Here is a 14,480-nt window from a genome sequence, read left to right as displayed (position 1 = left end):
ATCCAATCCAGTCTTTCAGTTTTTGCTTGTGTGGATGTTGGCCGTATTCCCACGTCTAGGAATCCCCCTCAGACCTAAACCCCAGAGGCTGTCCCTGTGTTTTCCTGAGTTGTACCGTCTTATGCTCGGTAACGGAAGCCATGACCCGTCCTGAGTTGAGGCTTCTGGTTTGCTTGCTCCTTGGTCCGTTGCTCTAGCACCACGGTTATCACCTTTGAAAGCAGGAGCAGTTCCTCCAAGGGACGTCCCCAGGCACTTTAGACACCTTCAGCCCCTGCTCTTCACAGGGTGAGGCCCGGGGACGTGGTGTCTGTGGCTGCTCAGCCCTTCTGACATTTGCAGAAGTGATGTGAGGGAAGTTGGGGTTCGTCAGGTAGGACTTTCTCATGCTCAGAACCACTTGTGCCATTCGGAGTCCAGACCTGAGTCGACACTGCAGTGGATGTGAAGACTTCCCTTGCTGTTTTTGAGGACTTTCTGACCACAGAGGCACCAGTGTGCATGGAACTGAGTCCCTGCTGGAAGAACCACTCAGGAGGGAATGGCTGCGGGAACCTAGGAGGCGTTGCTCTCCTTTGCTAGGATCTGACCCTGAAAAGCCAGAGAGCTTTTGAGACCCTGCTCCTGTGCATAAAAGGCTGAATTCAGGGGGAACCCAGAGAGTAAATCACTTTGGTGTTACCTTAGTTCCAAACATGAGGATCAAGGAGAAAGTAATATAAGGAAAATGACACATGTATGCAGAGAACCTTGACGTCGCAGTTGCCCTTACCAGGACCAGAGACCTCGTCTGAAGAGCCAGATCCTGAGTACTTCGGGTCTGAGGCCTGGGCTCTCCGCTGCTGTCACTCAGCAGCACCATCAGGGTGGAAAGTGTCCGGGGACACAGGAGGAGCATTCAGGGCTGGGCCGAGGGAAGGCTACCTAGGAGCTATGCCTAAGCTTCTCGCGCTTTGATGGTTCTCACCCGTTTGAAAATGTGAATGCCTCCTGGCTTTGGGGTTCCAGAAGAGGTGGTGGCCAGCATTGGCCAGGACTGTGGTTCCTGCCTCCTGCCTCAGATGGTTGAAAGCAAAATCAGTCAGTGCTTGAGAGTCTGCACTGGATTCCCCAGTGACAGATCTTACGAGGGGGTGGAAACCCAGCGTCTCCCGTGTACACCGAACAGGTACGGAACTGTGGTGCGGATCGAGAAGGGCACCCGTGCCAGGGAGCTGGGCCGTGCCCTTGAGCTTGTGAGGGGACCATGCCTCTCATGGACGAAGCAAGACAGGGACACACCGTGAAGCCCATGCTCCTGAACAGGTGAGCACCTGTTGACTCCTCGGCGTCAAGGAGTGCCCACAGCCTGCAGCCCCTGATCCGCAGCTGGGCGTGACGGCGACTCACGGTGAGCCTGGCTCTGCTGAGATCACATTCTAAAAGGAAGCCTGTGGATTTCAACCAGAAACATCCAACAACCTGAAATCAGGGAATTAAGATGAAGAGTAGCTCCCGGCCTCCAGGGGACTGGAGTGGGTGCTCGCAGCGTGGCCTGTGCTGGCTGCAGGTCAGCGGGACGGGGCACGGCGTTCAGGAAGCTGTCTGTCACGTGAGGGCGGCACTGGACTTATGCTTCAGACCTGAGAGTCACTCCCGGGTTTCCCAGGTCGGGGACACAGCACTGTGCCATCAGGCCCTGGGTGGTTGGAAGGTGAGGAGGCCCCATAGGTACCCTAGAGCCACCTCCCCAGGGCCTCCATCAGGAGCCTCCCTCAGTCCCGCCTGCCGCCAGACCTCAGGCTCTGACCAAGCTGACGAGCGTCCACAGTTGCTGCTTCGTTGAGGCAGGAGCCTCAGTGTTGGTGGAAGGAGACCGTGGTTTCCTTCTGCATCCTCTTTCCTCTCATTCCTCCGTGCAGTTCCCAGGAGGTGGGTTGATCCCTAACTGTGTGCAGAAGGGGACCCTCTCTCAGCTCCACAGGTCACCCTCTCTGGGCCAGGCCTTCTTGCTACCCACCAAGGCCACTCCCAACACCACTACCCCCACGCCATACCCTGGCCCGGCATGACCACGGCAGCCACGCTCCGCTTCCAGACCTAAGCCCGTGTCCTGCCACTGTGCTCAGAACCCAGCTGCTCCCCAGGGCTCTGAGCAGGGCCCACGGGCGCTACGGCCGCCCCATTCTCCACTCACCTGCCTGTGCCTTTTCCACCTCACCTCCGTCTCACTGTCCTTCCTCATGCCTAGCTCCAGGGATGCCCACACTTCACTGTGTGAGGCCACTTAGCATTTGGTCCTTGTGGCCATTTCACTTCCTGGGCTTGATGTCCTGGCCCTGGGTCCCTGCATGGCTGACTGATCTTCCGTGAACAACCTGCTTAAGATACCCTGAGCCTCAGACTCCAAAGCCCCGCCTCAGTCCGTTTTCCGCTGCTGTAACAGAATGCCTGGGAACGGGTGACTGAAGTAAGCCGAGATTTGCCTGCTGATGGCACTGGCCCTGGGAAGATGGAATCCGTAGTGCTGGCACCTGGCAAAGCCCTCCTCCCATGGCAGAAGGCTGAGGAGCATCAAAGCCCCCACCTTGTGCAGCTGAGCCCGAGACAAGGCGTCAACCCAGTGGAGAGGGTGGTGCCTGGGAGCCAGCCATCTCACAGGTCACTCCCACCCGCTGTCTCGGACTCCAGGCTCCCACAACATGGCTCTGGGGACGCGTTCCAACCGTGCGTCCTCCTTTCTTCTGTCCCCAGCACATGCCGCCTTCCAGCATCTCCCACCCTGGCTCGGCTTTATTTCTTGTGGTTATCGTCTCCCTCAGGATCTGCGCTCACGCGGGGAAGACCTCAGTCTCCTCCTGGGACACTGACCACCTTGGGCCCACCCGACCTGCAGCAGGCACTGAAGCCCTTCGAGAGATGGGCTAGGCGAAGGACCGGAAGTGCAGACGCCTCCAAAACGCGTTGATTTTCTGTCAACCCTTTACTGAAGCCTGAGTGACATAAACATGTTTTTAGTTAATATCCTATTTTTGCACTTGTGGGATTTTTTTAGCCAAGGATTGAAAAGTGTTTATCATAAAATAACTACCTTGGAAAGTAAAGATTTAAAGGAGAATCCCATCACTCAGGATGTGACGGCATGAAGCGACAGCGTGGCTTAGATAACAGGCAAGGCTGTTCTCTCTGTAAGTTAGGAATTTGGACAGTGCTGTCTGTAGTCCCGCTGTGACAAGGCCAGGGGTTACGTTGCTGAGAGGCCACCAGAGGAGGGCATGCGAGCCATACGATTTCTTGGTAAAGCTCGCCCTGAGGCCAGCGGCTGCTCCAAGCAGAGTTCAGTGTGCCAGGTTGGCCAGGTGGCCTCTCAGCCCTCAAGGTGCCTCAGCAGAGAAGTGCCTCGTCCCTCCGGACTGCCCCAGAGAGTGGGCCTACTCTCAGGGTGCTTGTCTGGTGGCAGCAGCTGAACAGGAGGCAGGAACCCCCCTACAGCGTCCTCGGCTCCCCCAAGACCACAGGAGGGTAGTGGGCAGAAGCGATGGCATCATTGGCTTGCTCAGTCTGCTTGGTTCCTCAAGTGGCCAGCATCCCACAGGGTGGCTGTTCTGGCATCTGTACAGATGGCATCGACCTGGTTCCCAGCGTTGGCAGTGTCCAGGGTGATCCGTGCCATTATGGCCAGGGCCTGCTCTCACTGTTCCCTTGACCTTGCCCAGGTCTTGGGTACCCAGAGGCATCTAAGGACATGGCGCTCTGGCTGTGGCTGTTCATCCCTTAGGACAACACAGACACACACCCCACTGGCACAGCTGCCGCACGTTGGTGGTGCCTGAGGGGCCGTGGGCCTGAGTCCTCAAAGGACCGAGCGAGGTGGGTTCAGAGAGGACCTCAGGACAGGTGGTGTTGGTGACTCGCTCCTCCATAGGCTCGGAAGGGAGGGGTGAGCAGTGGCTCGCTCTCCAGGGAGAGGCCTTTATCCACCAGCCGGCCGACGGAGGTTAGCGAGGGGAGAGGAGCGCTGTCGCTCGAGCAGCCTGCGGGCTGCAACACTGGCAAGCTGCAGGTTGTCCCCTTCACCTGTCACTCTTCCATGCTGTCATTCAGGTTGTCCCGTGTGGCCTGCTTCACGTGCCACCATTTACAGTGACCTCTTTTGTCTTCTGCACTCATATTAGCCTGACTTGTACAAAAATCATAATTTTGCACTCAATGTTTATTCTGTGTCTATTATTTACTCAGTTCCTCAATGATATTTTTGATCTATTTCTAAACATTTCTTATAAATATAGGTCCGTTAGCCATTTACAAAAATGAACAAGTACTTTCTGAATTTTCTAAAATAGGCTCTAGTTAGAAAAGTCATTGAGATTAAAAGAACTGGACATCACATTATCTTCTTCCTTCTAGCGACCCATGGAAAAAGCCTTTTATTTTTATTTTAATCAAAGTCTGCGTTGCCTGGTTGAATCCAGGTTTACAATTTTCCTATAACGTGTTTAAATCGTTGGTAAGCTATGATTATTTATTTTTAATCTCACCAATAAGTCATTTTGAAACACATCCTTTGTTAAGTCATGATCACGTTAGAAGAACTGCTATCTTCTCGCCGCCTCTTATGGGCCAGACCTGAGTCTCAGGACTCGAATCTGTCACCTGGTCTATGTTTGTTGAGTCCCCACGGATGCCAGTCACCCCGTGGGTGCTGGTCTATCCAGGAGCAGGAGAAAGACTGCCCCACCTCGGGGTCGTGCCGCTGCAAAGGCAGCTCGGTGGCGGGCTCCAGGGTGAGCCGGTGCCTCTCCTGAAGGACTGCTGGAGTGAATGAGTGGTGTGGAGATCAGCAGCGGAGGGATTTGAGGCTGGGGAGGTGGCGAGGCCATCTGCACAGGCGGAGGAGAGCACGAGGACTCATCGATTCAGGGTGAACTAACGAAAGTCCTGGTCTGCTCTGCGGCGCTCGCCAGGGCGCCCAGATAAACCACCCTCCGGGGGACTCCCAGGAACGCCCCAGCCAGGAGACGGAGCCACAGTGGAACCCAGACGGCTCACGGTGCAAACGCATGGCACACAAAGCTGCCGAAGTCTCGTGTCGAGGGCAGCTCCCTGGAAAAGCCCCGGTGGGGAAACTGGAGCCCGGGGTGGAGGCCCATGGAGGCAGGGTCTCCATGCCACTGTTGTGGTGACGGTGTTCCGTCCCCGGGTGGTGGCGACACACGTCCACTTTACTTTCTTGCTGTGTTACAGACACATGTGTGCGGATATTTGAATATACAGTACAAACCAATTAGAGGACAAGATGGAGTCTCTAAGACAGCGGCTGCCCTCAATTAGTTTGGAGAACAGGAGGGGCTGCTTAGCCTTCCCTGGCTCTCTCCTCGGCGAGCTGATTGCCTCCATATTAGTCTTATCTTTACCGAGTGAGCCTAAGTGATCATTAAGTGCTAATTAAGACCCAGTGAGTGGCGCTGGGACTTGAAGCAACTGACCAACCAGAGGTCCTTGAAGGTGCACGCTGACGCTTCCTGCTGGGCTCTGATCTTTTATCTCCACAGCTCCGGCCGTTCGCTCTCACGTTCCCGCGAGGTTGAACATGTCTCAATAGTAAAGAGCAGGTCTTCTTTTTATTTATATCTCTTTTTATTTAAGTAGATTATGTGTGTGTGAACAGAAATGTAAATAAGTGCTATACATATGTACATGCACGTGTGAGCGTATGTACATATATATGTGAAGGTTCCAGAATTCATGAAACTGAAAGCAAAGCCCACGTGTTGATTTAAATGGCCAGGTGTTTGCACAGACCAGCTGGGTAGGGTGTGGGGCTGGTGCTCCTGGAAGTGAAAGCGGACGGTCCCTGCTGGTCTCGTGAGCGCTGCCCAGCAAGCAGAGCTCACTGCTCTGTGGGAAGGGGGCCTGGAAGGCCTGCTGCAGCCGGATCTCAGGGTGCCTTCCCAGTGCGGAGAGCAGAGGGCCTGGCTGGTCGCAGGTTTTGTGCTGCGGTCTGACCTGGGCTGGCCGCTGGCTCACTGCGGGTTTGGCGGGTGATTTCCGAAGTGGGGTGTGGGGGCAGTGAGCAGGTAGCAGTGACGCCAGCGCCTCAGGTCACCGGCTCCGGTCTCAGAGGCTCTCGGCCAGCCGTATTGTGACACTGGCTTCTGAACAAGGACTTGAAACACACACACACAAGGCGTGGGCGTCATTCTCAGATCTTCATTAACGTTGGGGCGGCCAAGTTGGAACTCTTCAGCATGAGGGGGTTATTGATGATGATCCCAGTAGCTCCTGGGGGACCCCTGGCATTCTGGGTAATACTGACTAATCATCCCTCTGACCCCGCCCTCCCCACAGTCAGCAGAGCTGTCGGTCAAGTTGAGGGTCATCAGTCACCCAGAAGGCTCAGACCCCAAGAGAATTCTCCCTATTTTATTTTACTCGAGGTTCCTTGGCATGGGTTTTCCTTAGTGAAATCATTCAACCTACCTTGGGTTTTATTAAAATACTTTTTAAAAGCACATCAGAGAGGAATGTGTGTGTGCGCTCGGCATAACGTGGTAACTTGATGTATTCTGCTTCGGTTACATGGTCAGTACGAGGTTTCTAGGGTTTATTCAGGGCAGGCAGGGCCAGGATGTGACCGAGGTTGATGCACAGAGCAGGCTGCGGCTCACAGGTCCGCACCGGCAGGTGCAGTCGCCACACTTACAGCTGCTTCACCGGGTGCTGTCTGTTCTTTGCAGCATCAGTTGCTTCCACCTGCAATGACCCAGGGATGCCCCAGAACGGAACCCGCTACGGGGACAGCCGGGAGCCTGGAGACACCATCACGTACCAGTGTGACCCTGGGTACCAGCTTCAAGGACAAGCCAAAATCACCTGTGTGCAGCTCAACAACCGCTTCTTCTGGCAACCGGACCCTCCGACGTGCATAGGTATGGGGCAGCAGAAAATAGAAATGAATTTCTACGTTTGGAAATGAATGCCTGCTGTCATTAGCATTGCTCTGATAATGGATCATTTCTTCAGAGATACTTTTCAAGAGTTTCTTTAATGTCCTTGGATTCTCTGAGGCCATGCTGAAATTTTATTGTAAACCTTTAAACTTTATTATATTAGGTGAAATAAAGGAAATGGTTTACTTAATATATAGTAATTGGTATTTATCTAACATTTCCTGTCCACAATAATTCTTATTTAAATGTATATCATTCAAACTACTGTAATTTAAAATTCCAGTTGGTTCAAAATTCATAACCCTACCATCACTGTTCTCATTTTTAATGGAGAAACATGCCCTTAAGCAAAACCTACTCACTAAAAAGGGCTTTCTTGTTTTAGATGTTTATTCTATAATGTCAGTACATTTTAAATAGAATGCTGAAAACTAGAAATTATACTGCTTTTGTGAAAATGAAAAAAGACCCTTATTTCTAATATTCATTAAAATCATATTGTTCAACCTTACTAAAAGAATAACAAATGGTTCTATAGACTTTGGTTGAATAGGCTTCCTAGATGCTCTATCACAATACCATTTTAGGGAACTATATGTTCTTATATATAATTACACATAGATCATCTATTCATTCAATTAAATATTTTAACATAAAGTACCTATTTAGAGCATTTCATCTTAATTTCTAAAAAGAAACTCTAGCAGGCTCTATTGTTTTAGTGAGCTATTATTATGTAGTTAGTAGTTTTCGTAAACTGTTTGAAACTGTGAAGCTCGGTTAACCGGTGAGGGAGGAAGGGGCAGTGGGATGGTGTGCTTATCCTTGATGGGCCATTTGCCTGCAGTCACCTTGAGGGAACTTTGGGGACTGGTGCTGTTGATTGTCCTGCACACAACCCAGAGACCCTGTGTCCCCGTGGGGCTGGGGCACACAGCTGTCTGTGCACAGGGCTGGCTGCGGTGCTCTGGGGGCCCAGGGGATGTGGCAGCCTGCTCCTCAGACCCTCAGCCCTCCGGCAGGTGCAACACCCGTGCCCAGGGACAGACTCTAACTCCCGTGCGCCCGGCCCTGGGTTCTGGTTTACACTGAGGCTCAGGAGCCCTAATTACCTATAAATGCGACCCTCACTGAAAAATCTTTGGCCTATTTTTAAATTAGGAAAGGACTTTTTTCCTTCCCTTTTACATGCTTTTAAACTCAAGGAAGAAAATATTAAAAAGCAATACCACTGTGAGTTAATCTCTTAAAGGAAATTTATCATTTTACATCAACTTAAACATGAAATTTTAAAATTTGACCATCTTCCCAACTATAGTTTTTTTTTCTTAATTCATGTCTTAATTACCTAATTTTGAGCATCAACTAAATAATCCATCCCTCAGCCAAAAGCACACATCATACTTCCTGTCTTGAATATCAGTTGCCAGGGCAGGTGGAAGTCACCTGCAGGCAATCAATTGATCTCCAGTGTTAGTGGCTAGCCCTGCAGACTCACTCATAGACTGTAACAGAAAGTTAGCGGACGTGGTAAGTGAGTTTCATAATTACCTATGTACATGATAATCTGCGTGAAGTGCTCTCAGGTGATGGAGGCCTGCGTGGTTCTTTTCAAGTTGCAGGTTTTGCTTTCAGCATGTGACTGTCCTGTGTTTTCACTGGTCTGCAGTGGAGGGGTGGCCTCTCCTCGGAGGCCTGGGCACTCAGAACCAGTTCACTTTCATTAGATTGAGTTTACAACAAACCATACTGGATCTAGTTGTGTTTCTTCTTTTGAAAAAACAAGTTTTCAGGAATGTTAACTGAGTATTTGAAGACCCCAAAAGTCAAGTCTTGTTTTTTCTTTCCTTTCCTTTTCTCTCTTTTCTTGTGTAAAAGATCACCAGAAGGGCATTTTCTTTTCTAGTTCCTTTTTTCCTGAACTTACGTATGGCCAGCCCTGCGTTTCGGGGGATGCTGTGGTCTAGCTGGCGGGGTGTTCTAGAACAACTTGGTTCTAGAACTTGGTGAGAAGCTCTGTGTCTGACATGGGAACCACTAACCTGACCTCTGCCTAGAGGCGTCCACACACCTCTGCTGGCACACAAGCCTGTGGAGTTCCCACAATGTCCTGTGACAGCAGATTCAACACAAGCCTTTTCTAGTGCTTGAAATAATCCTAAACATATTCAGGTTCAAGAACAAAAAATGGCCCTCCTCCTAAGCACAGTGAGTCTATGTCAGGAGTGCTCTACAGCACAAGTGTGAGCACGTCTGCCTCGCAGCTAAAGGCTCGGATGTGAACTGACCCTGTTACTACCCAGGGGGCGCTTCCTTCCCGGTGATGTGCTAGCACTGGATTACGCATTTTCAGAGTCCTATTCTGGTTCCTGTTCATTGTGTGTCCCTATGCATGGTGCATCTAAGTGCATCTAAGTGCATGGGGATTAAGTATTTTGCCCAGTTCAAAAATATAGGAAGAGCTTTGTAGTTGTCAGGAGTCCTAAAATCCTCCCTGAAAATGCGATGGGGCACTGCCTAACAGGTATCACCGTGAAAATGTACATCTGGCTCTCAATGTCACCGGAAGGCTGGTGACACATAGCGTCCCTGGTGGGACACTGCTGGTGAGCCTTGTCCTTGGTAAGAAGGGCCTGAGTGGGCCCCTTCCCTGGGCAGCTTCCTTCTCTCCCCCAACTTGTCCTCTGTGGCCTCTGTTCTGCAGCCGCGTGTGGCGGGAACCTGACAGGCCCTGCTGGAGTCATCCTGTCCCCCAACTACCCTCAGCCGTACCCTCCCGGGAAGGAGTGTGACTGGAGAGTGAAGGTGAACCCGGACTTCGTCATCGCCTTGATATTCAAAAGGTACAGCTCGTGCAGAGCGCCTCTGCTCAGGGGGACTTTAAAGCCATACCTGAGGTACTTCCCTTCCCCTGGGAGTGTCCGCCTCTGCATCTGGGCCTCGGTTTGGTCTGTGTGCTCCCTCGGACTGCAGGTGGTGGGGCCCCCAAAAGCTTGCCCAGCACAGTGGCACCTCCTGGCCGGGCCTGCGGCACCCTGACGGCAGTTCGTCTGGGGCATGCCGCGTTCCACAGAGAGGGCTGAACTCACAGGAGGCCCAAGGAGCCCCCTGTGGCACAGCTGCTCTGGAGCAGTCCTTTGCCAGAACCTCCTGTTTCTCTAACGTGGGTGCCCATGGCACTTTCTGTCTGGCCTTCGAGAGGCCAGCGTGTTGCCTTCATTCAGATCCTTAGGAGGTGACAGAACTTTGAAAGTGGAAGCTCCCCAGACTTTGGTTGCTGGGGGTTTGACTTGCTAGGTGTTGATCTAAAAATGTGAGAGTTCCTTCCAGCTGTGCTGGATGGTAAACGTCCACATACCACTGATATTTTATAAGACCGAATCTATGATGTGCTGCCATTTAACCCATAGTACGCCACGGTTGAATCTTATTGACTCCCAAGGACTTCTCCAGTGTTCCACTTTGGGGTTTGAACTGGATGCGTGTGGTACTATTCAAGGTGATTGCTTCGGTGGACGGCCCACAGGCCTCTCAGCTGTCCAGGGCACTGGGGTCTAACTCTATGTACCCCCTTCCAGGGAGCAAGAGTCCTTTTATAGGGCCTGTGCATCAACATCAAGGCCGGGCTGTGCTCACCTGCCTCTGCTTTTCCCTGATGAGATCTGAGTCAGTACAATTTTAAGGATCTGTGATTCTGAATCTCAAACAGGTTGATAAACCATCATTTCTGGAATTTTCTAAAGTTACTACAAAGTTTCCAAGTGAAGAATACTTTTCTGACACTCAGCTAGCTATACAAAGCCAGTGCCCATTTGCTGGTTGTGTCATTGAACATATGTTTTGATAATGCTGAATTCTAGTGATGCCTTCAGTAAAACCAGGTCTGGTTCCAGGAGGTTAAGAGTAGAGTCAAGTCCAAGGCTGGCTGGGAGAAAGAGGCTGGGTTAGGAATCTGTCTTCACTATGTTTTCCACGTTCCTCAAATGTAGCTGATGGGAGGACTCATGAGGCAGTTGCATTAGCCAAGTTTATCAGTGTTGTCCATGTCTCTGTAGCAAGTCTTATGTAGAAAATCCCCACATCTCTTCCAACTCATAGAGCCTACAGATTGTTACCTGCTCCGCAACTTCTGTGATCTGAACATTTGTGTGGGCTCGGGTGGAAGTCACCTTGGGACCCTAACAGCTACAACTGTGTGGGAGCGAGGGACAAGGCAGCGTCCTGGGTAGGGTCAGGGATGTTTAAGGACCCAACAGGAGATTGCCCCAGGCTTGCTCAGACTTGGGAGTACTCTCAGGGATTATAGGTATGTTCAGCTGTCACAGGTAGAAATAAGATCTTAAAGGAAACCATAATTAATTGGCTTTTCAACTCTCAACTTCTACGCATGAAATACAGTATGCCTAAAATGGAATACCAGATGAAATTTGCTTTCCATTTGTGTCTGATTATATTTTCAATGTTCAACAAATAATCTATAATAATAATTAGCTCTGCAAAATACTGGGGATGGAACTTGGCCAGATTCTAATAACATCCTTGCAAAGTACTCTGGAAAAAATTATTATCCCAATAAAATTCTACTTGGTCCATACAATTCCCATTAACCTCCTAAATTTAGTGACTCTGATTGTTTACTCCCTCATTTCTGCCTTCATTGAACTTTCAAATAAACAGACTAAGAAAACCAGCACATCTTGCTTTATAAATTGTGTTCAGAGCCTCTCCCTGGCAAGAGTGCAGCCTGGACCCGCAGGGGAGTTGGGATGCAGGGCAGGGCAGAGCCCTGCTGTTCCTGGGCTTCTTGTACTTCAGGGTGAACCAGGTGACTTTGGGAGGGACTTTCTGTCCTGGCTTTATCCTCGACTCTGCAGATAAAAGTGAGCCATTTAAGGTGATTATAGAAAACCCTGGCCTCCCTGTTTCAGATACTGGAAATATCTGCCAACAGAAAGGAAAGTGGGAATTGCTTGAATTAAGTCCCTGCTAGAGACACACGAAGACCTGGATGTGAGAAGAGAGGAGAAGGGCAGGGCGGCCATCAGGATGACTGCAGTGGCTCTCCCTCTCTGGGCGATTGGGTGCAACTAGCTCTTAGCACCTGGCCAGCCTCAGGCTCCCGCTGGAGAGTGTGTCTGTGGCACAGGCTGGAAGCCTCACCCCAGGAAGAGCAGCAGAGTGCCCCAGAAGCTTCAGTGAAAGTTGTCAGACTCTGTGCACTGGCTGCACGTTGGCATTGGAGAAGAGACAGGAACCAAGAGCCAGTGCTGGAGGCAGGGAGGGCCTTGGGCTAGTCGGCTGTGGTGAATCTGGAGATTTGAATGTTCACTCGCTGCCCTTGAGGGACCATAAAGATTGGCCAGGTTGTCTAAGGAAAGAGAGACGATTACATTTTTTAAAATTAAAATAAATGAAAAGAATTTTCAAAAATTGTAAGAATAGACAATAGTGCCAAGGATATATTCACAGAATAACCATGTATTAGTAGGAAGTCACTCCTTTTGAGCCTAGTTCTTCCAAATTGCATCCCCTGAGCCAATTCAGGACACAGCCCAGGGGTTATACCAAGGTCACCGTGATGCATTTATCTTACCATCCTCAAAACTGTGCCAACACAGACAGTATTTATGACCATTGGAACTTCCATCTTAACATTTCTGCTTATTATACGTGTTACTGTTTGGTTGCCCTGATTTTTAAAATTATTATACAAAAGCAAATAAAGTCACCTGTCCTCCTCTGTAAGAAGTGGTGGCCGTATTGGGGCCTGAGCATAACTGGGGTTCTGTCCTTTCAGCTTCAACATGGAGCCGAGCTATGACTTCCTGCATGTCTATGAAGGCGAGGACTCCAACAGTCCTCTCATCGGAAGCTTCCAGGGCTCTCAAGCCCCAGACAGGATCGAGAGCAGTGGGAACAGCCTTTTTCTGGCTTTTCGGAGTGATGCGTCTGTGGGCTTGTCTGGGTTTGCCATCGAATTCAAAGGTACGCGGTGGGCTGAATGGCAGGGGAGCTGGCTGTGCCAGTCATGTGTTCTCCTTAGGAGGCCTTCGTATCTGTCCACCAGGTGCTGCTCACGCGTCCCTCCTCTGTCCCCTTTCTACTGGAGACAAAATTCTAGAGACACGTTTCTGCCCGGCTGAGAGAAACAAAGATGGGAAAGTATTTCCTAAGTTCATGGTCATTTAAAAATACCGATGGTTTCTGTGTTCAGTAATCTGATGATGTTTGGGGAACATCTCAGAATCGATGCTAGTGTCCTCTGTTTCTCAGGGATGCTCAACTTAAAGGCATCGTGACATCAGTCTCATCCCAGCACTCTGCAGGGGAACCAGCCGCTACCTGTTCGCTCTCCCCTGGGTGCTGGTTCTGCGGGAAGCTCTGACCCCAGGCAGGGCGCCCTTGTCCTGGGATCAGTGGCCCACACTCGGGTCACCATGCCCTGCCATTAGCAGCCCCTCACACAGAAACCACCAGCACCAAGCTTACCTGTGACTCCGCAAAACAAATGTTATTTTTTAAAATTCATTTCTCATGTAAACAAGGAAAATGCAAAGTATAATACAAAGAATTAGAGAAGACCATTAGTAAAACATCAGTTCACGATACTGCTTTATCAAAATTTTAATTGAGATGTTTATTTAAACTTTTGAGTTCCGTTCATAAGGAAAGTTATAAAGGAAAACAGGATACATTTCGTCACTGTTACTTCTTTACTGGGTTTATTTCTTCATATGATTTTAAAGAGAAAATCAATCTATTTTCCCCAAAACATCCAAGTCTTATTGCTATTTATTAAAATGTACATTAAAAAATTATGGAATTCAGCCATTGGAGGAGGACCCTGTGCCTTTTGAATAGAAACTGCCACATTTACGAAGTATCCTGAAACCACTCTTAGGCATTTGCCACTCCATCGCAAAGTTTTCATATTAACCAGAATTCTCTAAGATGCACGTCACTCGGCCTGTGTCGATTCTGCTATAACCCAAACAAAGCAAAACCAAGAAACAAACAAAGGAGCAAGAAAAACCTGCATCCAAAACGCCAGACTGGATGCTGCCCCTTGCCTGCTCAGACACCCGCTCTTCTCCCAGGGCTCCTAGGGAAGTCTTGAGGGCCGCATGGAAGTTGGTGTGAGTAACACACAGGCAGCCCGAAGAAAGACCTTCCTCTTCTTGGGGGGGGGGGGGGGGGGGGGGGGCTCTCGGTAACCAGCACGGCCATCTGAGAGAGGGCGGCCGCTCTTAGTGTTCCAAACGTTCTCCTGCCCAGTACCAGAAGAGCAACAAGTCCAGGGAAGAGTGGAGCCGGAGCTGCCTCACCCGCCCAGAGCGTTCCTGCCATCCGAAAGCAGGCGGAGAACCAGGGCGCCAGCAGTGGCAATCGGAGCCCTCGAGGCACTTGGCTCGCTCTATCCGTTTGGCCTCCAGAGCAGCAATACGTGCAAGTGCTCCTAAGCAGAGGCGACGAGGCAGCAGCAGAACACAGCGTGTTACGAAGCCATCCACTTAGGAGCATGGCATGTGGGGAGCAGGAAGGCCAGCGATT

The 14,480-nt window shown here is 50.5% G+C and overlaps 1 protein-coding gene across 2 annotated transcripts in view; it reads left to right on the top strand.

The window, feature by feature from the left end:
- The window catches only part of CSMD1 (CUB and Sushi multiple domains 1), a 290,133-nt gene that overhangs the window by 70,714 nt on the left and 204,939 nt on the right, over nucleotides 1–14,480 (top strand). For both annotated transcript variants that reach the window (XM_079142910.1, XM_079142909.1), the window contains exons 6-8: nucleotides 6,717–6,908; nucleotides 9,634–9,772; nucleotides 12,727–12,914. In XM_079142910.1, the coding sequence (XP_078999036.1) occupies nucleotides 6,717–6,908; nucleotides 9,634–9,772; nucleotides 12,727–12,914 (519 nt within the window). The remainder of the gene's footprint in view (nucleotides 1–6,716; nucleotides 6,909–9,633; nucleotides 9,773–12,726; nucleotides 12,915–14,480) is intronic.

Source organism: Sciurus vulgaris (genome assembly GCF_902686455.1).
Source record: "Sciurus vulgaris genome assembly, chromosome: 5".
In the NCBI taxonomy this organism is placed as follows: Eukaryota; Metazoa; Chordata; class Mammalia; order Rodentia; family Sciuridae; genus Sciurus; species Sciurus vulgaris.
The sequence above is the reverse complement of the archived record's forward strand: the minus strand, read 5'-3'. Positions and strand labels throughout refer to the sequence as shown.